We start from the raw sequence: 17,818 nt of genomic DNA on the forward strand, positions 1-17,818 counted from the left end.
TATAAACTGTTGAACAAAAATAGATACAGAGGCAGAGGAGCCTCGAACAGACTGTCAAACTATAGCAGGAAGGTTGGGGAGGGTTGGGGAATGGGAGGGGTGGTAAGAGATCTACCGAAGGACTTGTATGCATGCATATAAGCATAATCAATGGACACAAGACACCGGGGAATAGGGGAGGCCAGAGGAATGTCAAGGGGGTGAAAAAAAATGAGACATATGTAATATTCTCTGTAATACTTTAAGCAATAAAAAAAAATTAAAAAAAAAAACATTATTAGCCCTGCCCCACCCATTGTAGCCTTGGTCCCTAGTGTAGTAGCCTGGGTGCCAAGTGAAGCCAGGACTGCGTGACTCTGACATCTCTGGAGATGCTATGACCCTCACAGTGCCAGGTGTCATCCTGGGAGCAGCCTGGGGTCCTTCCACGTGTGGAGGGTGACAAACACAGCAGCTCCATGGGGAAGCCCCTGCTCAGTTCAATAGTATATTCTCAGATAACCTCCTGGTTCTCAACCCTCCTGCTACTCAACCAACCCACTTCCCATCATGAACTGATAGTGGGGCACACTCTGATGTTTGCTGGTGTTAGGATCTTTTATCTTTGTCCTGAATTCCCTCGACATAAAACACTGAGAACTGAGTTGCTGAAGTTCAGAATATTCTTAATCGCTCTTATCTTTGGATATCCTTAATTCAGGCTTAATGGTGTGCTTGACCTTTTCAAGCTACCGGTGTTTATATACTAGAGCCAAGAACCCAGGTATCTACTAAAGGGAACAAAATATTTATAAGCTAAATATTTATCAGGATGGATCTTTCTGGACCTTGAGTGAGATTTAGAGGTTGTCACTGCAGCATACGTAGCCCTTGTTTACTGCATAAAATTTGAATATTAACCTACTTGACTTTCAGTTACCTAAGCAATACAGTCTCTCTCAGGCTGCCTGACTCAAACAACCTTGAGCCACATTGGGATTCATGAAGGTCCTCCCTTCCTGAGCAAAACAGTACTGTTCATATTTGTTAATGAGAAGACAGAGTGAAAAAATGAAAGAGTTAAGTGAATGAAATCCTGAATTCCTATTTGTAAGCCTGTTTGTACGGTTGAATAAAGTGTTTTTAAGACATTTCCAGGCCCATTGACCTGAGGAAATAGCACTGTGACCCACTGCCAGCCTCTCTGCACTTTTATTAATTCCCTGAGTGCTTCATTTCACATGTAAGCGGCTGGGGTCAGGACAAGGCCAAAGGTCAGATGACAACTTCAGGCCAAGGGAATGAGTTCTGTGATCAAAGGGCTGGATTGGGACAGGAAGGGAAGGGTACAAGTGCTGCTGGGTTTTGATCAATCGCAGGACGCCTGGCCCTGGCCACAGAGGGCCTGAGAGGATAGGAAGAGGATGAGAGGGATGTGAGTTCTCCAAAGACTCAGTTCCAAAAAGGAGTGAGGCTGGAAGACCTCATCAGGAGGTCTTATGATCAAATAAACATCCTAGAACAGTCATAAAAATTACTTAAAAAACAATAAGAATGGAGTTGGTCCTCTTATGTTAAAAGGTTTCATAAAACAAACATAATTGTAATAGTGTGTTACTAACACAGGACTAGATGGACCAAATGTAAAGGTCACCAAATCCAGGCCCAAGTATGTCTATACATATATGTCATTTATGCATGATAAAAATAGATTACCAAGTTTATAGGAAAATAATGAATGGTTCAATTAATAATTCACAGTTAAATGGTTAAGCATTTAGAGGAAAAATAAAATCAAATTTTTTACTTACATATAAAATTCAAAATCAGAATTAATTAATATATAAAACTTCTCTGCCAAAAATAAAGTAATGTAAGATTAAAATTGAAATGCTTATTTATCTGCAAAGTATATAACATAAATCAAGAAGAAATTGATGACTATTGAAGTAGGAATGAGAAGAGAAATAGCTAAGAATGAGAATAGAAAATTCATGAAATAAGATATACTGATGGCCAATTGTAAAGAAACATGAAAAATGTAAAATATTAGTAGTAAAGAAACTCAAATTAAACAGCAATAAGCTTCCAAAAAATTATGGACTAGAGTTCAAACTCTACTAGAGGAAAAGGTAATTTACTTTCATTACTAAAAATGACAAAATAAAAGCATGAACATTGAGTGTGGTGTTAAGCCATCCCTGAAGCATCTATCCATCCTCCATCTCAGACTGTGGGTGATTCTGCCTCTGGACTCCTCAGACCCCTTCCACATGGTGCATCCTAAATGCACCCCACCTTTCCTGGTCCCTGCCCTTGGGATGCTTGGGAACCAGACCTCATGTAAGGGGAGAGGCTCACCTAGGAACTGCAGACAGAGCAGGAGAAAGGGTCAGCACAAGTGGCCAAGGTTTTCTCTGCAAAGGATGCACTTGCTGGGTAAAGGGTCACACAGGCAACTCTCCTATGGAATCTGATAGTGCTTTTGTGATCGCCAATGGCATGGTTTGTTAAGTGAACAAGAAGCTGAACTTGGCAGAAGCACCAGGCAGAGCTGGGCAATAGGTTCTTTTCCACACACCATCTCAGATCCGTTGGTAGTCACTGCAGGGTTAAAATGGCCTTGGGGTCTCATCCAGGCTGAGCATATGGCAGTTGAGTAGCCATGTCTGCTGCTGATATGGGGGAGGAGAGGGGCAACATGTATGCTAGTGTTTGCTGTTCTTGGTGTAAGAGGACACGGCTCCACAGGACCTGAGGGAACCCAACCAGGGGAGCCACTGAGCTGCATCAGTGAGCAAGTGAAGGCACCTTCTGGGTCTCCTGCAATAATCCCGGTGCTCCCATCAGCTGGGCTTCCAGGAAGCCCAAGGAGAGTTACAACACAGAGTAACAGCTAGTGGGACAACAATGTCATCTCCACTGGAGACCCTGCAGGAGATCCCCACCATCTCTATGTGGGCTGAGCCCTCCTAGGTGTCCTCATGGGTCCCAGGGCAATCTCTCAAGTTTCCTTAGTTACAGGTCCTCAGCCAGAACTCCTCTGCACCACAAAAGTCAGAGGTAAACACTTAGCAATGTTGTAAAAAGGAACCTGGTTCTGAGAGAAGTGCACAGTCTCTCCTGGCTGATGCTGAGGGCGGGGAAGAGAGCTTGATTCTGGTTAAAATTCAGAGAGATACACAGAGGTAGTTAAAGGGGAGGCCCACACATCCAGCCTCCACAGAGCCAGTCCTGACCTTGCAGGGATTCTGACATCAGCCTACAGCAGAAATCTGAGGTGGGCAGATAAGAAGGAGGATGGGGTGGCACTCTAAAGAGCTCGCAGTGAAGGTGTGGACATGAGAGAGACACATAGACAAGGAGCAAAGAATTCCACCAGTTCCAGGGATTGCTGGGCATGAGGGCTATCTGGTCACCCAGTGGGAGAGTGTGTCTGGACCTGGCCCTACAGGGGAGGGGCATTTAGGAAATGCATTCTAACTGGATATAGCAATCAGGACAGAAGGGAAGAAAGCAGGACTATCTGAAGTTGAAGACAAAGGCCCCACCACTCAGTTGGCCCTCCATGTTGGCTCTCTGAGTTTGCTATTCCTGTCTTACAGACACCAGCAGAAGGCAGCATGAAGCCACTGCTCCTGCTGCCCAGCTAAACCCAATTACCCAAGAAAGGAAGCTGTGCCCAGAGCCATATTCCAAAATAAGTCTCACAGCTTCTCTCTTGGTTCCAGCTTGGAGCTGAGTCAAGCTACAGTGAATTTGTGGGGTTGCACATTTTTGAGGAGGACTGCAGTTCCTTCATTTATTTGTTTATTCATTTATTCACTCAACAGTTATTGAGAGTGAGGTGGTCCCCAGCCCTATTATGGGCCCTGGACTTCATTGTATGACTCAGGTGATCATACTAATCATAGTAACACCAAGAAGGAATGCTTGCACGGCATTCATCAGGGCCAGTGCTCTTCTGGCTACCTTACTTGTGCCAGTCCATTTATTCCTCACAGCCCTGTGAGGGGGGCACTATTCATATTCCATGTTTACCACGAAGGGAACTAACGCACAGAGTGTGTGTGATTTGCTCAGGACCTCAGCTGCACAGGGTGTGAACACAGGCAGTCTGGCTCCAGCTTCCTCTTTTTATTTTTTAAAATATATTTTTATTGATTTCAGAGAGGAAGGGGGAAGGAGAGAGAGATAGAAACATCAATGATGAGAGAGAATCATTGATTGGCTACCTCCTGCATGACCCTCACAGGGGATCAAGCCTGCAACCCAGGCATGTGCCCTTGACTGGAATCAAACCTGGGACCCTTCTGTCTGTAGGCCGATGCTCTGTGCACTGAGCCAAACCAATCAGGGCTCCAGCGTCCTCTTAATGACTTTGCTACACTGACAAAATTTAACAAATAAATGGTCAGGATGATTTCAGATGTCCACAACTGCCAATAAGAAAATAAACCTGGGTGTTGTAATGGGGACTGGGGTTGGAATAGCCTTACATTCAATGGTCAGATAAAGGCTTTGAAGGGGAGGTCAATGGTGACAATAAGAGCCAGGACGTGCAGGAGGGGATTCAGGTTATCACCCACCAAATCTCTGTTGAGCCCAGGGGTTGTAATTTTCAGCTCAAGGCCATTTGTGGACACTTTGTCCATGACCAAGCATACACGTACCTCACCCAGAGTCCCTGACACCACCCCAGGCCAATGCTCCTCAGTGAGGGGTCTTTAGAGTAAGACACCTGGATATAGGCTGGAGGTGGGGTGTGGGGAGGTAGGGGCTGAGGCTGTCAACAGCAGGATGCTGGGAATTTCAACCACTGGGTCTCCTGGTTCCTATACAGAAACTCACATACTCACATATGCACAAAGACCCCAAATTCATGTGCACACAATTCCCTACTCAGGGTTCACCTGCACAGTGCCTCACCTTCTCTGACACTCGGCAGAGATGTTCCAGACCCTGGCCCATTGCCTGAAGCCAGGAGGCAGTCAGACCCTGGAAATGCAGAGGGAAGGATTTGTGTCAGCAGCTGCTTTTTACTAGTGGGACATGGGCACTTAAAGGAGATTATTTGGCATCTGACACTGTGGAGTTAAGCAGGACCCCCTTCACCTTGTGAAAGGCTACACGGATGGAGAAGCCCGGGCCCCACGGCTTCTGGTTCTCCTTGTGGAGGTAAAAGACAGCCAGAGAGCTGCTAGGATGGTTGTTTTTCCTTGAGCATTGGTTTCCAAAACTGGCCAAACATCTGGATCGCCTAAGGACCTCACAGTTGTGAAGTAGTGAGCTTTTGATGCACTGGGTCCAGAGTGGAACCAACTTGACTCTATGACTCTGCCAAGCCTTCCAGGTAGCTCTGCTGGCACTCCTCTGAAGAGCCACATGAGGTGGTTAAGCATCCATCTTATATAAAAACTGCTGTTTGAAATTTTAACTCTACTATTTTGCTCCTGTAAACGCTTGCTTGCTTAAATAATAGGGAAAATAAGACTACTCCCATTCCAGAGAGGCCATAAACCTTCCCTGGACGAAGTTATCAGTGCTGGCACCAGGCCAGGTCCTTGATTAAGGTCTTAAAGCCCCAGCACATAGGGTTCTTTAAGAACTTGCAAAGGGAACCAGGAAAACCATTATTTGGGAGACAATGAACTGGAAAAAGTATAGAGTGAGTTTCCTCCATGTAGGGGGGCTCAGAATTTGAAAGACACATTTTTCTCTGAGCCTGCACATAATCATAATTAAGATGTAACCCCCTTTCTCTAAGCATTGCATGGTTTTTCTCCTCTCTTCTGTAACATTAATGGTTCCCTGACCGAGAAGAAGGCCAAACATGCTGGCCTTTTGGCCTCTGGTGAGTGGACCGTGTTTGGGGACTGGGGAAGCCAGATAGGCCTCCGGGAGGTGCCACTCTGGTGATTTAGCAGAATTGAATTGTGGGACTCTAGGCACTCCCAGACCTCAGTCTAGGACTCGGCCAGCATTTGGAGAGAGTGGACGGACACTTCTGGACCTGTCAACAGAAACTGTAAGGTAGGTGCCCCTATCAGTCAGGCCCACTCCGAGTGAGTGGAAGGGGGAGCTTGATCAACTCCCCGGAGGTCATGTGACTTCCTCAGGCAAATTAATCAGGAATCAGGTGGACTGTTTAAATTCTGAGTAAATATCTGGTAGAAGTCAAAAACTCCGATTATCTGGTATATAAATGTAAGTGTGACAGTCTGTGTGAAGCAATAGCTACTTTGTTCCATCTGGCTGTACACATGAGAGTATTTGTTATCTCTTTCTGTTGTTTAATTTGATTAAATATAGGGCAAACCCCGCTTTAGGGAGAAGCCTCATTGTGGATGGCGTGGCTGTCCCAAGCAACTATTAGGAATTCTTTTCTCAAGGTTGTTCTTACTCTCTATCGCGGAGGTAATTCACCCCCTTAGCTACTGGAATTTCTGTCTATGTTTGTACAGTAGGGACTTTAATTTGCTTTGCCTTGATTTATGATTTTGCTGTTAGTTTAAAATTTTGGAATTCTAGGGTTAATTTAAAGGTATAAAATTTGTAAAGGTTGCAACCCAGAGAAGTTTAAACAAAGGCTTGTTGGGTTAAGTTTGGTACATTTTCTCATGGCCTGTGTAGGGTGAGGGAGAGGGACTGCCAAATTTTTATCACGTGGTCCCGAGACCTGCAACCTGCCTGCCCTTCCTGATAGACATACAGTGGGTCTCTGTTAGGGGCAGCAATCACTCTGACTAGGGGAGAAAGAGAGCTGAAAATGTTCCAGAGCGGGTCTGAGATAGGATGGTGGTGGTAGGATTCACTGGGTAGGGTGGTAGGCTCTTAGCCTGCTGAGATAGAGGAGCCCTGAGCTGGGGGACAGAGGAATGGTTGGAGAGATCAAAAGTGGTAAAGAAGGAGGATTTGAGATCCTCTGGGGCTTAGAGTAAAGAAGAAAAATCTGGGAGGCAGAGCAGCTAAGGACAAGTAAATGGTTAATACAGAAAAGGGGGGTATTGGTGGGGAGAGCAGGGAGAGATAGGTTTCTGTTGATTTTTACTTATCTGAATTATGCTGGACTCAAGGCTGCTAGCTGCTACTAAGCACAATAAGCTTTCTCTGCCCTGTTTTGTTGTCTTTAACCCTTCCATTACTAAATTAAAAGTTGCATAAAGAAGAATATAGCAGTTTTTACAAGACAAGTTTTAATTTACCTGCTCTTAGTAATCTGAGAAATGCTGGCTGTTTAATTTTTAGTAATCATTAAAGGGTTGAGGTTTCTAAGAATAAGGAATTACTGAGTAGAAGGTCTGAGGCATGGCTATGCATTTGTAAAGGACATAGAAATAAGATTTGAAGGCTAATTTAGAAGTGTAAAATTTATAAAGGTTGTGTATGTAATAAGAAGGAGAAGAGAAATGTTAAAAGGAAATTAATCAAATAATACAGGCCAGTAAGCCAGGAAGAGTAAATAATTTACATTCTGCCTCCCTAAACAGAGGGTAAATAATTATGCCAAAGTACTTAGGGGGTACTAATAAAAGAAATCCAATAGTTACTGTTTTGTTCTGGAGAGTTCATAAAAAGGACTGGCAAGGAAAATCAGAAGCTCTTAAAGCAGGTCAGTATATTTTTCTCCATATACAATTCCTCCAAAATTTGGCAATACTTAATAAATCATGACAATACATTTCTTTGTATAAATTCAATAAGACCAGTTTCCAACAGTGGTTTTATTAACCGAAAACTTTGATTGTAGTATCATGTTTTAAAGAGCCCTGTCTGAGCTCTGAAGACTTGAAGCCAATAAGAGTGCCATGGAGAAAGACTGGTATCTTGCTTGGTAGCCCTGAAAATAACTGGCGCTGGAGCATCAGGCCCATTCCCTACCATCACTGGTGGTTGGTCAGAGTAGAAGGGGAGCAATAAGGACACCTCTGCATCCCTGCAGAACCTCCATGCACTCTGGGCTGCAACGAGTAGAAGGGCTGCTGAGATGGGCCTTGAAGCCTAGGGCACGGGCATGGGCAGAGTCACTACAGGTGAGGAATTCACCTAACTCAGCAGATACTGCAGGCAGGCCTGACAGCAGCTGGATGGCTTGGCTTCCTGGCCCCATGGGACACATAAGATTCAACCATGAAATTCTGGCAAAGGTAGTCAGTTACCATTCTTGTTATGCTTATCCAAACAATCAGGCCAAATAGAATACAATAGGTAAATCAGTCTTGATTTGGCTCTTTTAATAAACAGAGGAATAATTTTAAGGAGAAAAATTTTATTTCAATAGGAGTTATTAGAAGTGAAATGTTTTCTTTCCCTTCCAACAGACCATTTGTTGTAACTCTTACTATTCTAATTGCTCAATAATTCTAAATTTTATAATACACTTTGTCTCTGCCAGGTCACAAGCCCACCTCCTTCTGTGCCCAGGCCTCATTGCCCCTCTGACAGACAGCAAGGATCTCTTGGCTCTGAGAGAAACCTCTGACCCTCCTCAGCAGGAAGTAATTACAGAAGAAATCCAACGTCCATTTTCCCTAAAAGAATTCAGAGCCAGGATCCTTGAGGTAATATATTAGGCAGTAAGACAGACATGAGCAGAGCAAGGATGATGGGCCAAGTGGTGCTACCAAATGTAACTAAGTCTTTCCACTTCTACCTATGTGAGACAAGGGGAATCCCCAGAAGCAAGAGGAAAATAGATTGCAGATGAAGCCACTGGGGAGGGGGGGGGGTGACCCTAAAACCAGTGGGGCCTCTACAGATTCTAGTAACTCTTCCAGACCCTTACCTACCCACCTCATCAGCTTACACAGAAACCCAATCTAGAAAAACTGAAATCCATAACCAATCTTTACTCAGGTTCTTACAAGCTTTACTGTCCACCCAGAAAGCAGTCCAGAAGCAGGCCCAAGATGCTCTACCTGTACCAACTTCTGATGCAGTTAATCCCTTCCACCCTAGTGACTCTGTTTAGGTAAAGAAATTTTCCACTCAAAGACTGACTCCTACCTGGAAAGGACCACCCCCATAGCAGTCAAGGTCAATGGGATCCCAATGTGGCTTCATCACACCTGGCTTAAGACATCCCAGGAAAAATAGAGAGTCCAAAACTCTTTGGACCCTCTAAGATTACTCCTGGTCCTCATTCCAGTCCCTTATCTTATAAACAGGGCCACTAACTTTATTTAGCAGAAAACTAATTACATCAAGGACATAGTTCTCAGGGGTCAATATAACTCTGTCCCCAACAATGACCCAAAAGAGTCAATGATTTGACTCATGTACATAAAACCAGTGGGAAATGAAGCATCCATCTTATATAAAAACTGCTGTTTGAAATTTTAACCCTGCTTTTTTGGCTTCTGTAAATATTTTCTTGCTTGAATAATAGGGAAAATAAGACTACTCCCATCCTAGAGAGGCCATAAACCTTCCCTGGATGAAGTTATTGGTGCAGGCACCACGTCAGGCCTTTGGTTGAAGTCTCAAAGCCCCAGGACATAGGGCTCTTTAAAAACTTGCAAAGGGGACCGGAAAAACCCTATTTGGGAGACAAAGAGCTAGGAAAAGTATAAATAGGAAAGCTTCCTCCATGTTTCTTGGACCAGAATTTGAAAGACATTTTTCTCTGGACCCACACGTAATAATAATAAAGTGTCACTCCATTTTTTGAAACATTGCTTGGTTTTCTCTGGTCTTCTGTAACTCAGGGTTACAAACACAACATCACTTTGCAAAGTTCACTTCCTGACATCCCCATGATGACATTTGGTCACTTCCTGGTTATTGGGAAATGAATCCCTGATTCTTGGCAGGTTCTAGTGCACAGATCAGTTACACAATTATGACAAACAACCTTCCAGGTCAGAGGCCCTCAGCTACCTGCAAATACAAGTACAGCTCTGACTGTGACCCGGCGCTGGTGGATCTCTGACTGCCACATAGAGGGAAGCAGGTGATCTGGGGCACAAAGGAGGGCTGAGGAATGCGAATGCCCGGCCATTAGCCGGTACCCCAAGTCCCCATCCTCTGGCATGGGCATGGCTGAGAGTGAGAACAGCAGAGCCTTAGGGCTCCACAGAAAGATGATTCTGTGGGAATGAGGCCCTGCAATTCCAGGCGCAGAGCCCAGCTGGAGCCGGGCCTTGAACACTGCAAGCTTTGGTAGCTGTTTCCCCTCTGGTAGCGGAAGCAAATCACACTGGCTGAGTCTATATTCCCTCAGGAGACCGTTGACTTACATGTAGTTTAAATTCATGAGAGCAAGGTGGACTCGCCATTCTAACTTACTTGGTCTGGATTTCTATGGACTTGAGAAATAGATGATCAGTGTTCAGACCACAGTGACTTTGGACAAAATGGCAGATAGCAAGACTGAAAAGTTCTGAGATCCTGTGCATTTTCCCCTGAAATTGGCCCCACAGATCTGAATCTGAGTGACCATTAACTCCTCCAGCTTTAGCAGGGAGAAGCCTTGACAGAGCAATTTAGATAGAGATTGAGGCCCGGGAGCTCACATGCCACTCAATGCATTAGGCAGGGAGATGCTTGACAACCTTGCACTTCCCACCAACCTACTGCCTCTCCTCCAGCCTCAACATGGCACAGACACCCAGGCCTGGTTCTCCCTTGGGCACAACCCTGGAGTCAGAGCCCAGGCTCCACAGAGGTCTCAGCTCCAGCCTCCTGTCCAGGAATGTACTGAGCCATGCATGCCCTTTGGGTCCTCACTCTTTGCAAGAGGCAGCAGAGAAAAACTGCAGTTCAGATAGGCCTGCCAGATTCTTGAAAGAGATGTGGTCATTGTATATCCGTGGGTGAAGGAGACTGCCTGCCCTTAGCCTGAGGGAATGAGAGAGGCTGTCTGGAGAGTCTCCTTGAATCCATATGTCCCTGTTGTTTCAGGTCCTGGGAAGCCTGGATGAACTGTAGTTGCTATCTTTAGACCCTCATGAGAATCCTGTATCCTTAGATTTATGCCACCTTCACAGGAGTTAACTTGCATGGATTCCACTACTTGCTGACAAGAATTGGAAAATGAATTTCAGAGAGATGGTTTCCTCAATTCTACATTGAGGCAGATTGGTGGCAGGCAGATGTGTTTAGAGAGAGGAGCTCTGAAAACATGATCTGGTGCGAGGTCAGGGGAAAAACAGGCAGAGGAGAAGGCTGGAAGGGGAATGGAAGAATTTGAGCTTGTCCTATAGATTTTACTGTTTCCCTGACAAGGGGATGGCCATTACAAAGGAGGAAACAATCCATGTGAAGTAGACTACAGGCTTCTACAATTTTATATCTAAAGACACTGTCCTTCATGCACAGTACAAACCCAAAGACATTCCCTCAAGATAGAGCACGACCCCACTGCCCCCTACAAAAAATAAAATTATATAATGGTTACCAGTCCGTTTTCTCCTTGTTTTCTTGGCTGTGGAAAATTTAGGCCTTAACTCTCATGCTTGGTTGCAGTAATCTTTCTTTGCTGAGTCATCATATGTGTATCTTCCTTTCTTCTTGAAAGTTTCTGGTCTTTCCTTTTTCCATTTGCCTTGGTGAATGGTTTGATAGGTGCCTCTAAACATGAAGTAGTCTCCCACTCCTCTGGTAAGCAGAATGGACTTTAATTGAAAATAGAGAATTGTTCTGCTCAAACTCACAAAATTATTCTTGGCATTGCCCCCAGGTGCAGTGCTTGAAGGAGAGTCTCTTGGGATTGAAAATCCAGTGACGTGACAGTCTAAGTGTGCTAGAGACCAGATCCTGCCCTGTCACCCCTACTATATTATCTTTCAGCATTTCCCAGGCCACCTCTCACCCCTGCCCTACAGTCCTGCAGGAGGAGGCACCTGGGAGAGGCCCCTCCCTACATACACTTCTCATATCCAATCCATGCATCCATGTGGGGATTTTTGGGGGTGTACCCATTCAACAAATACTCATAAAGCACTTCCCAAGTTTAGGGTGCTCTCTCTGGTAGTTCAGAATCAAAGAAAAACAGAATAGAAAACTAATTTTAATAAAAATATTTTTTAATTGAAGTTTTATTTTTGTAATACATTTTATTGATTTGTTTACAGAGAGGAAGGGAGAGGGATAGAGAGCTAGAAACATTAACGAGAGAGAAACATCGACCAGCTGCCTCCTGCACACCTCCCACTGGGGATGTACCGCAACCATGGTACATGCCCTTGACCAGAATCGAACCAAGGACCCTTCAGTCCGCTCGCCAATGCTCTATCCAATGATCCAAACCAGTCAGGGCAATAAAAATATTTTATTAAGTGCCCTTTGGCACATTCATAAACTATTTTTCAGTCTTATTTGGTGAATGGCCTCGAAGTGGAGCTGCAATTCACTCTCTCCCCAGTTTGCTGCATGGGTTCTGCAGCCTCTCAGCTCCACTGACCCTGAGATTGCTACAAACATGCATGGTCATGAGCAGGCCTGTGGGCCCACAGTGTCAGAATCCTGCTCAGAGGGGGTTTGGTCTGCTTACTGGTTGATGCTGCATCATTTGACCCACAGGGTGTATAACTCACCATTGGGGAGTTTTTCCTCTTGTGTCTACTAATAGTGGACCCATTGACCTATAATGGGATGAGGATGTCCCCGTAGGGAGGGAACACTGAACACGGACAGACTGAGACTGATAGTGGCCTGTGAAGAGGGAGGTCAGGAGTCTGCCTGACCTTTAGCCCCCACAGTGATGCTGGCAGGGGCCATATCAAATCAGGGTCCTAAAAGTATGCTGGGAGAAAAGGCTGTCCTTTGTCCTCAAGATTGCCCTGGTGGCTCTAAGGAGGCCACAGCCACTTGGGGATTCCTGGGACTAATCATGGTAACATGTTCGTGTGGAAGCAAAAGGGGTTGATAACCTCCCAGGGTGATTTGATCACAGATTTCTAACTGGGCAGGTCACAGTGAGTAGTCACACTCCAGGCATCTAGTGTTTTTCGTAAAAGGGTTAACACACCTTTGAACTGCCTCTTTTCAGAGCCCTCAAGAGAAACCACCCTCAAGAGAGGACGGAATCTCATCACCTACCCTGCAATCCATTTCCTGCCTGGCTTTCCTCCACCTTCAGTTTCTCCCTTAGTTCCCTCCTCACTTCCAAATGCACAAAGGAAGCTACAAACTGCCATTCTGAGAAGCATTTTCTCAGGCTGTTTTCTAGCTTCCTGGTGTATCCTCTCTTTGGTTCGGATAAACTTTTATAAACATTCTCTACACGTTTGGACTTCTATTATGGACATTGGATATTGCGAGGTGTTACAGTTGGTGAAGGGTTTTCTGGTGCAGCACATGAGCAACTAAAGACATATCCATGTCACAAATAGGACTGGGCTAGCCATGGAGAGGGATCGAGGGCTTCAAGTGGTGGTAGCACTTGGACAAAAGGAATTGGATCTCTTGGAGGCTGAGATCCGCTGCTGACTGACACAGATGCGGCCCTCCATGGGTCCCTGTAATGGGCCGCAGTGTCCTCACTGAGAAAGGAGAGGGCTAGACTGGGCCCTTTTCAGGGTTTGACTGTGACCCAGTGCTATGCTCTTAGACAGTGGTTCTCAACCTCTGGCTTTTAAATACAGTTCCTCATGTTGTGACCCAACCATAGAATTATTTTCATTGCTACTTCATAACTATAATGTTGCTACTGTTATAAATCCTAATGTAAATATCTGATATGCAGTATGGTCTTAGGGGACACCTGTGAAAGGGTCGTTTGACCACCAAAGGTGTCGTGACCCACAGGTTGAGAACCGCTGCTCTTAGGCAAGACAGAGGGTGTCCTCTGCCAAGAACTGGACCAGAAACCCTCATGTCAGCCTCTTTTCCCTCCCTAATCCTATAATCAAATCGATCCCTTCATTTTCCTCCCATTCCCATCAAAGAATGAGTCAACACTGGGCATGAGAAAAACATCACTGAAATTTCTTTTAGGGCAGCAGAGAACTCAGCAGAGCCAAGGAGGGGCTGAGGAACTGCCATTTCAGGCTGGGAATTCACAGAGGCCACGAAGGAGGAAGAGCAGGAAATGTCATTCCAGAGCCCATCCTGTTGAAGGCACACACAGTCCTCCCCTGAACCAAAGTCATTAGGCTCATCCTTCTTCCAGTTGCTATAGGTCAGCCTCCCTCCTGTCACATACACAAACTGGCCTTCGGTCACTTCATCTGTGATGCCCAGAGGCATGGTCATTGGCCACGTCCATGATGGCTTTGTTCTCCTCGGCGTTCTTGGGGGTGGCCACGGTGGCCTGGAGCTCAGCACACAGAGCCTTCACTTTGGAAAAAGGCATCTTTTCACCGTTGGTCACATGGAGCTTCTTTCCAGGTTTCTTGCCCAAGGAGAAGGTTTGCACTGAAATCACAAAGGACGGGTGGGATTGACTCGGCCTGGAGCCCAGGCCAGTAGGTGACCACGCGCTTGTCTGGGAGTCAGGACTCTGAAAAGGAGCCCATGTGCAACCCCCTCAGGTCAGGTCCTAGTGAGGAGGAGCTCCTCAGTGTACGGAAGGCCCTGGCAGAGCCCCGCCTCTCCTGGGGGAGCCTGTCCTGGAGACAGTCCCCCAGCACAAACTGCCCCAGTGCAGGTGGACAGGGAAACAGGCGTGGGCCCCGCTGCCAGGCTTGGACCCCAGGATAGAAAGGGGCAGGGACAGCCGTCTGAGAACAGTGGTGCTGAGGAAGGAGAAAGGATTTGGAGGCAGCAAACCTCCATGCAAGCTTTTCTTTGCTGCTTCCCACCTGGGTGATGCTGAATGAATTATCTACAAATCCTGGACCTATTTTCTCTCACATGCAAATTAAATAAGTGTAATGCTCACAAATAGCAGTCTTGAGTGGACAGAATGAAACCATGTTATGAGAAAATGCCAACCTAGCACAGGCCCTGGTATGTAATCCATGTACACAATTGTTAGTTCTCTCCCACCTCCTGAAAGCCCAGAGTGCTCAAGGACAAGGGGAGAGAGGGAACCCAGAGGGGCAGGAAGAGGCTTACATTTTTTGATGCGGTCCAGTTCCGCCTCCAGGCTCCTCAGCTCTCTCTCTAAGTTAGCCAGCTTAGTCTCCGTAACTGCAAAGCAACTGGAGAAGGGCACATATTGAGAAAAAGACCCTAAATTCAAGAACAGAGTATTTGGGGGGGGGGGGGGGGGAGTAAAAGCTTATTCCAGAAAAATATGAAAACAAAAGGAGGTGATAAAACAAAACATCTGTATTCCTGCCTTCTCAGACATAATTCATAACTTTTATAAACTGTAACTTTGAAACAGCAATAACGGTAACTTGCAATCTGTATTCTTTTCTCTGGATCCTTTTCTTCACATACTGCTTAAATACTGCAATATTATACTCATTTATAAGAAAAAAATGAACTCAGACCTTTTGAAAAATTTTCTTAATCATGCATTTATTTCTTATTCCAGGTGAGCTCTTTAATCTGTATTATGAAAACCCGTTTGCCATGACTCCGACCCGCCGTAATGACCAAAGACTGGTCACCAGGAGACTGTGTGCGCTGGGAGGTGCCTGTGAGTGGGCGGGGCTGCGCGCCAGTGGTGAGGTGTGTGCGGATGGGCGGGGACTTGATCTGGGTCTCAAGGAGCAGAGGGACTTGACTTGACTCTGAGTCTCACAGTACCGGGGGATTCCGGGGAGTCCTGCGGTGTGGTGGGGTCACTAGTATTCGTATAATTGTGATGGGCCAGTGAGCAAATATTTATGTGAGTTCATCATTTTATTTTTGTTGTTACTAATTATTTCACTTCGGATAAATTTATTTATTTACCCTATTCATTACTCTATTGCACCAGGGATCTTATGAAGCAGACCATCTTCCTGCCACTCCTGTGAAAACAAACTTAAACCCAAAACCCAAGGGGAACGGTTTCCTCCCACTCATCCTGGAGCCTGGCACTGGTGCTCCAGCTAAGGGAGAAGGTCCATCTGCAGGGGCCACGAGGGGTGGCCAGCAGGGTTGCAAGTCTGTTCTCAGGCGCCTGTGGGAATCCCTTCAGGCCCCAAGTAGGACTGGGAGGAGTGAGAGTGCTGGGTCAGGAAGCAGAGGGGAGGTCTGCCAGTGGAGCAGCAGAGAAGGGCCCCTCCCTCATGGCCCTCCAGTTCCCCAGCCAGTCCCCTCAGCCCACCCCATGCTGAGATGAGCCCCTTACCTGAACTGTCTCCACGATCTCCTTTTTGGCCCTTCATTCCTGGCGGCCCAGGAGCCCCTCTACTTCCTGGAGGCCCCAGTTTCCCTGGAGGGCCCTGCAAGCCTCGGAGCCCCTGCCCTGTTGGAAGATGAAGGACATGTGGCCCAGTGTCTGTCACTCATTCTCTTCCTCCGAAACCTCAGCACTAGATTCACATTAACTCCAGAAACCACAGCAAACTAGTGGTGACCTGAGAAAGAAAGACCTCCTGCCTCCAGCGCCAGCTGCCCGGGCTGCAGATACTGCCTCTTAGGGACAAGCACACACCACCGATTCCTGCGTGGAAAGGTGGGAGCCAGGTCACAGCAGCGTCTTTATTTAGGAGACAATGACAATGTACAGGAATTATCCTGAGAGATTCATGCCCATAATAATGTAAGGGGAGCCTGCTCATGGCTCTGTCTCAGATCCATCTGGGGAGTAAAGATTCAAGAAGTCAGACCAGCCTGGGTACCTGGGTCTCCTTTTTCTCCCTTGGCTCCGTCTTGCCCATCTCTGCCTGGGGTGCCATTGGTGACCGGGATGCCACAGGCAATCACTGAGCAGGCCTTCTGGGCATCTTCACAGGGTGTGGGTTCTGAGAAGGACACTGTCACCACACACAGAAGGGTGGGAAGTGATACAAACCACAACATGGTCCTCACCTGGTAGTGGAGAGAGTGAGGGGAAGAATTTCATCCCACCCCTTGTAGCCAACATCCGCTACCACCTCTGGTGTGCTGGCCCCTGTGCTCGGGACACAGACACGCCAGCTTTGACTCTGAGTTTCTCCCAGGCTACTAAGGAGACAGACAACTTACACATTCCATTATCAAAAACATATACATTTTTCCAACTGAATTAGAATTCTTAATCCTTAGAATACTTAACTGGTAGTGACATCTAAAAGCAACTAATTACCATTTCTTGAATTGTCAAATTTATGAATACATTTCATAACTTCTAGAAACAGGTATTTTTCATTGGCAAATAGACTCACATTTTCAAGAGACATACTTCAAATAAGGTACAAAATGTATTCATTCACAGATTCAAATTTATTTGTTCTTACCAACTGTATGAGCTTTTAAAGTTAATTATTATCCAAGCCATTTTATTGACAACTTTTGTAACAGAGATAAATAACATGAACTTAGTTTTGTAAAACCAGGCAAGACAAACTTGTATTTTATATTTATTACTTTGAAAGACCTTCACTAACCTTAAACTACCACTTGGATTCTTAGTGATTATTGCATTCCTTTAGTGTGTTGCTTAATTACCTAGTGACCTTGCCAACTTTTAAAAAGGCTGGAGATGAGGGAGAGTATTAGGCTTGGACACCTTCCACCACTTCAGTTTTTAAAGTGTCAATTTTTTTAGGAGAAACCAAGATGGCAGCATAGGTAAACACCGGAGATTGCTGCCTCGCACAACCACTTCAAAAATACAACTAAAAAACCTAACGGACATCATCCGAAACCACAGGAAGGCTGGCTGAGTGGAGTTTCTAAAACTAGAAGGAAAGAGAAAAGCATACCAAGACTCGGAGGAGGTGAGGTGCTGAAGGAAAATACAAAGGTGCAGAGGTGCATGCCGCAAGGGCTGGCGGCTTGGGAGGGAGTCTCAGGCTCTGAGCTCCAGTTCCGG

The 17,818-nt window shown here is 45.8% G+C and overlaps 1 protein-coding gene across 1 annotated transcript; it reads right to left on the minus strand.

The window, feature by feature from the left end:
* Positions 1-13,966: 13,966 nt before the first annotated feature.
* LOC139022068 (mannose-binding protein A-like) lies at positions 13,967-16,824 on the minus strand. Its single transcript, XM_070433091.1, is given in 6 exon segments — positions 13,967-13,986; positions 13,989-14,164; positions 14,166-14,337; positions 14,980-15,054; positions 16,151-16,267; positions 16,644-16,824. Coding segments are annotated over 6 exon segments (741 nt in total).
* Between the last annotated feature and the right edge of the window lie 994 nt (positions 16,825-17,818).

This window comes from Myotis yumanensis, unplaced genomic scaffold (genome assembly GCF_028538775.1).
Source record: "Myotis yumanensis isolate MYYU_CA2020_CCGP unplaced genomic scaffold, mMyoYum1.0.hap1 SCAF_13, whole genome shotgun sequence".
Classification (NCBI taxonomy): Eukaryota; Metazoa; Chordata; class Mammalia; order Chiroptera; family Vespertilionidae; genus Myotis; species Myotis yumanensis.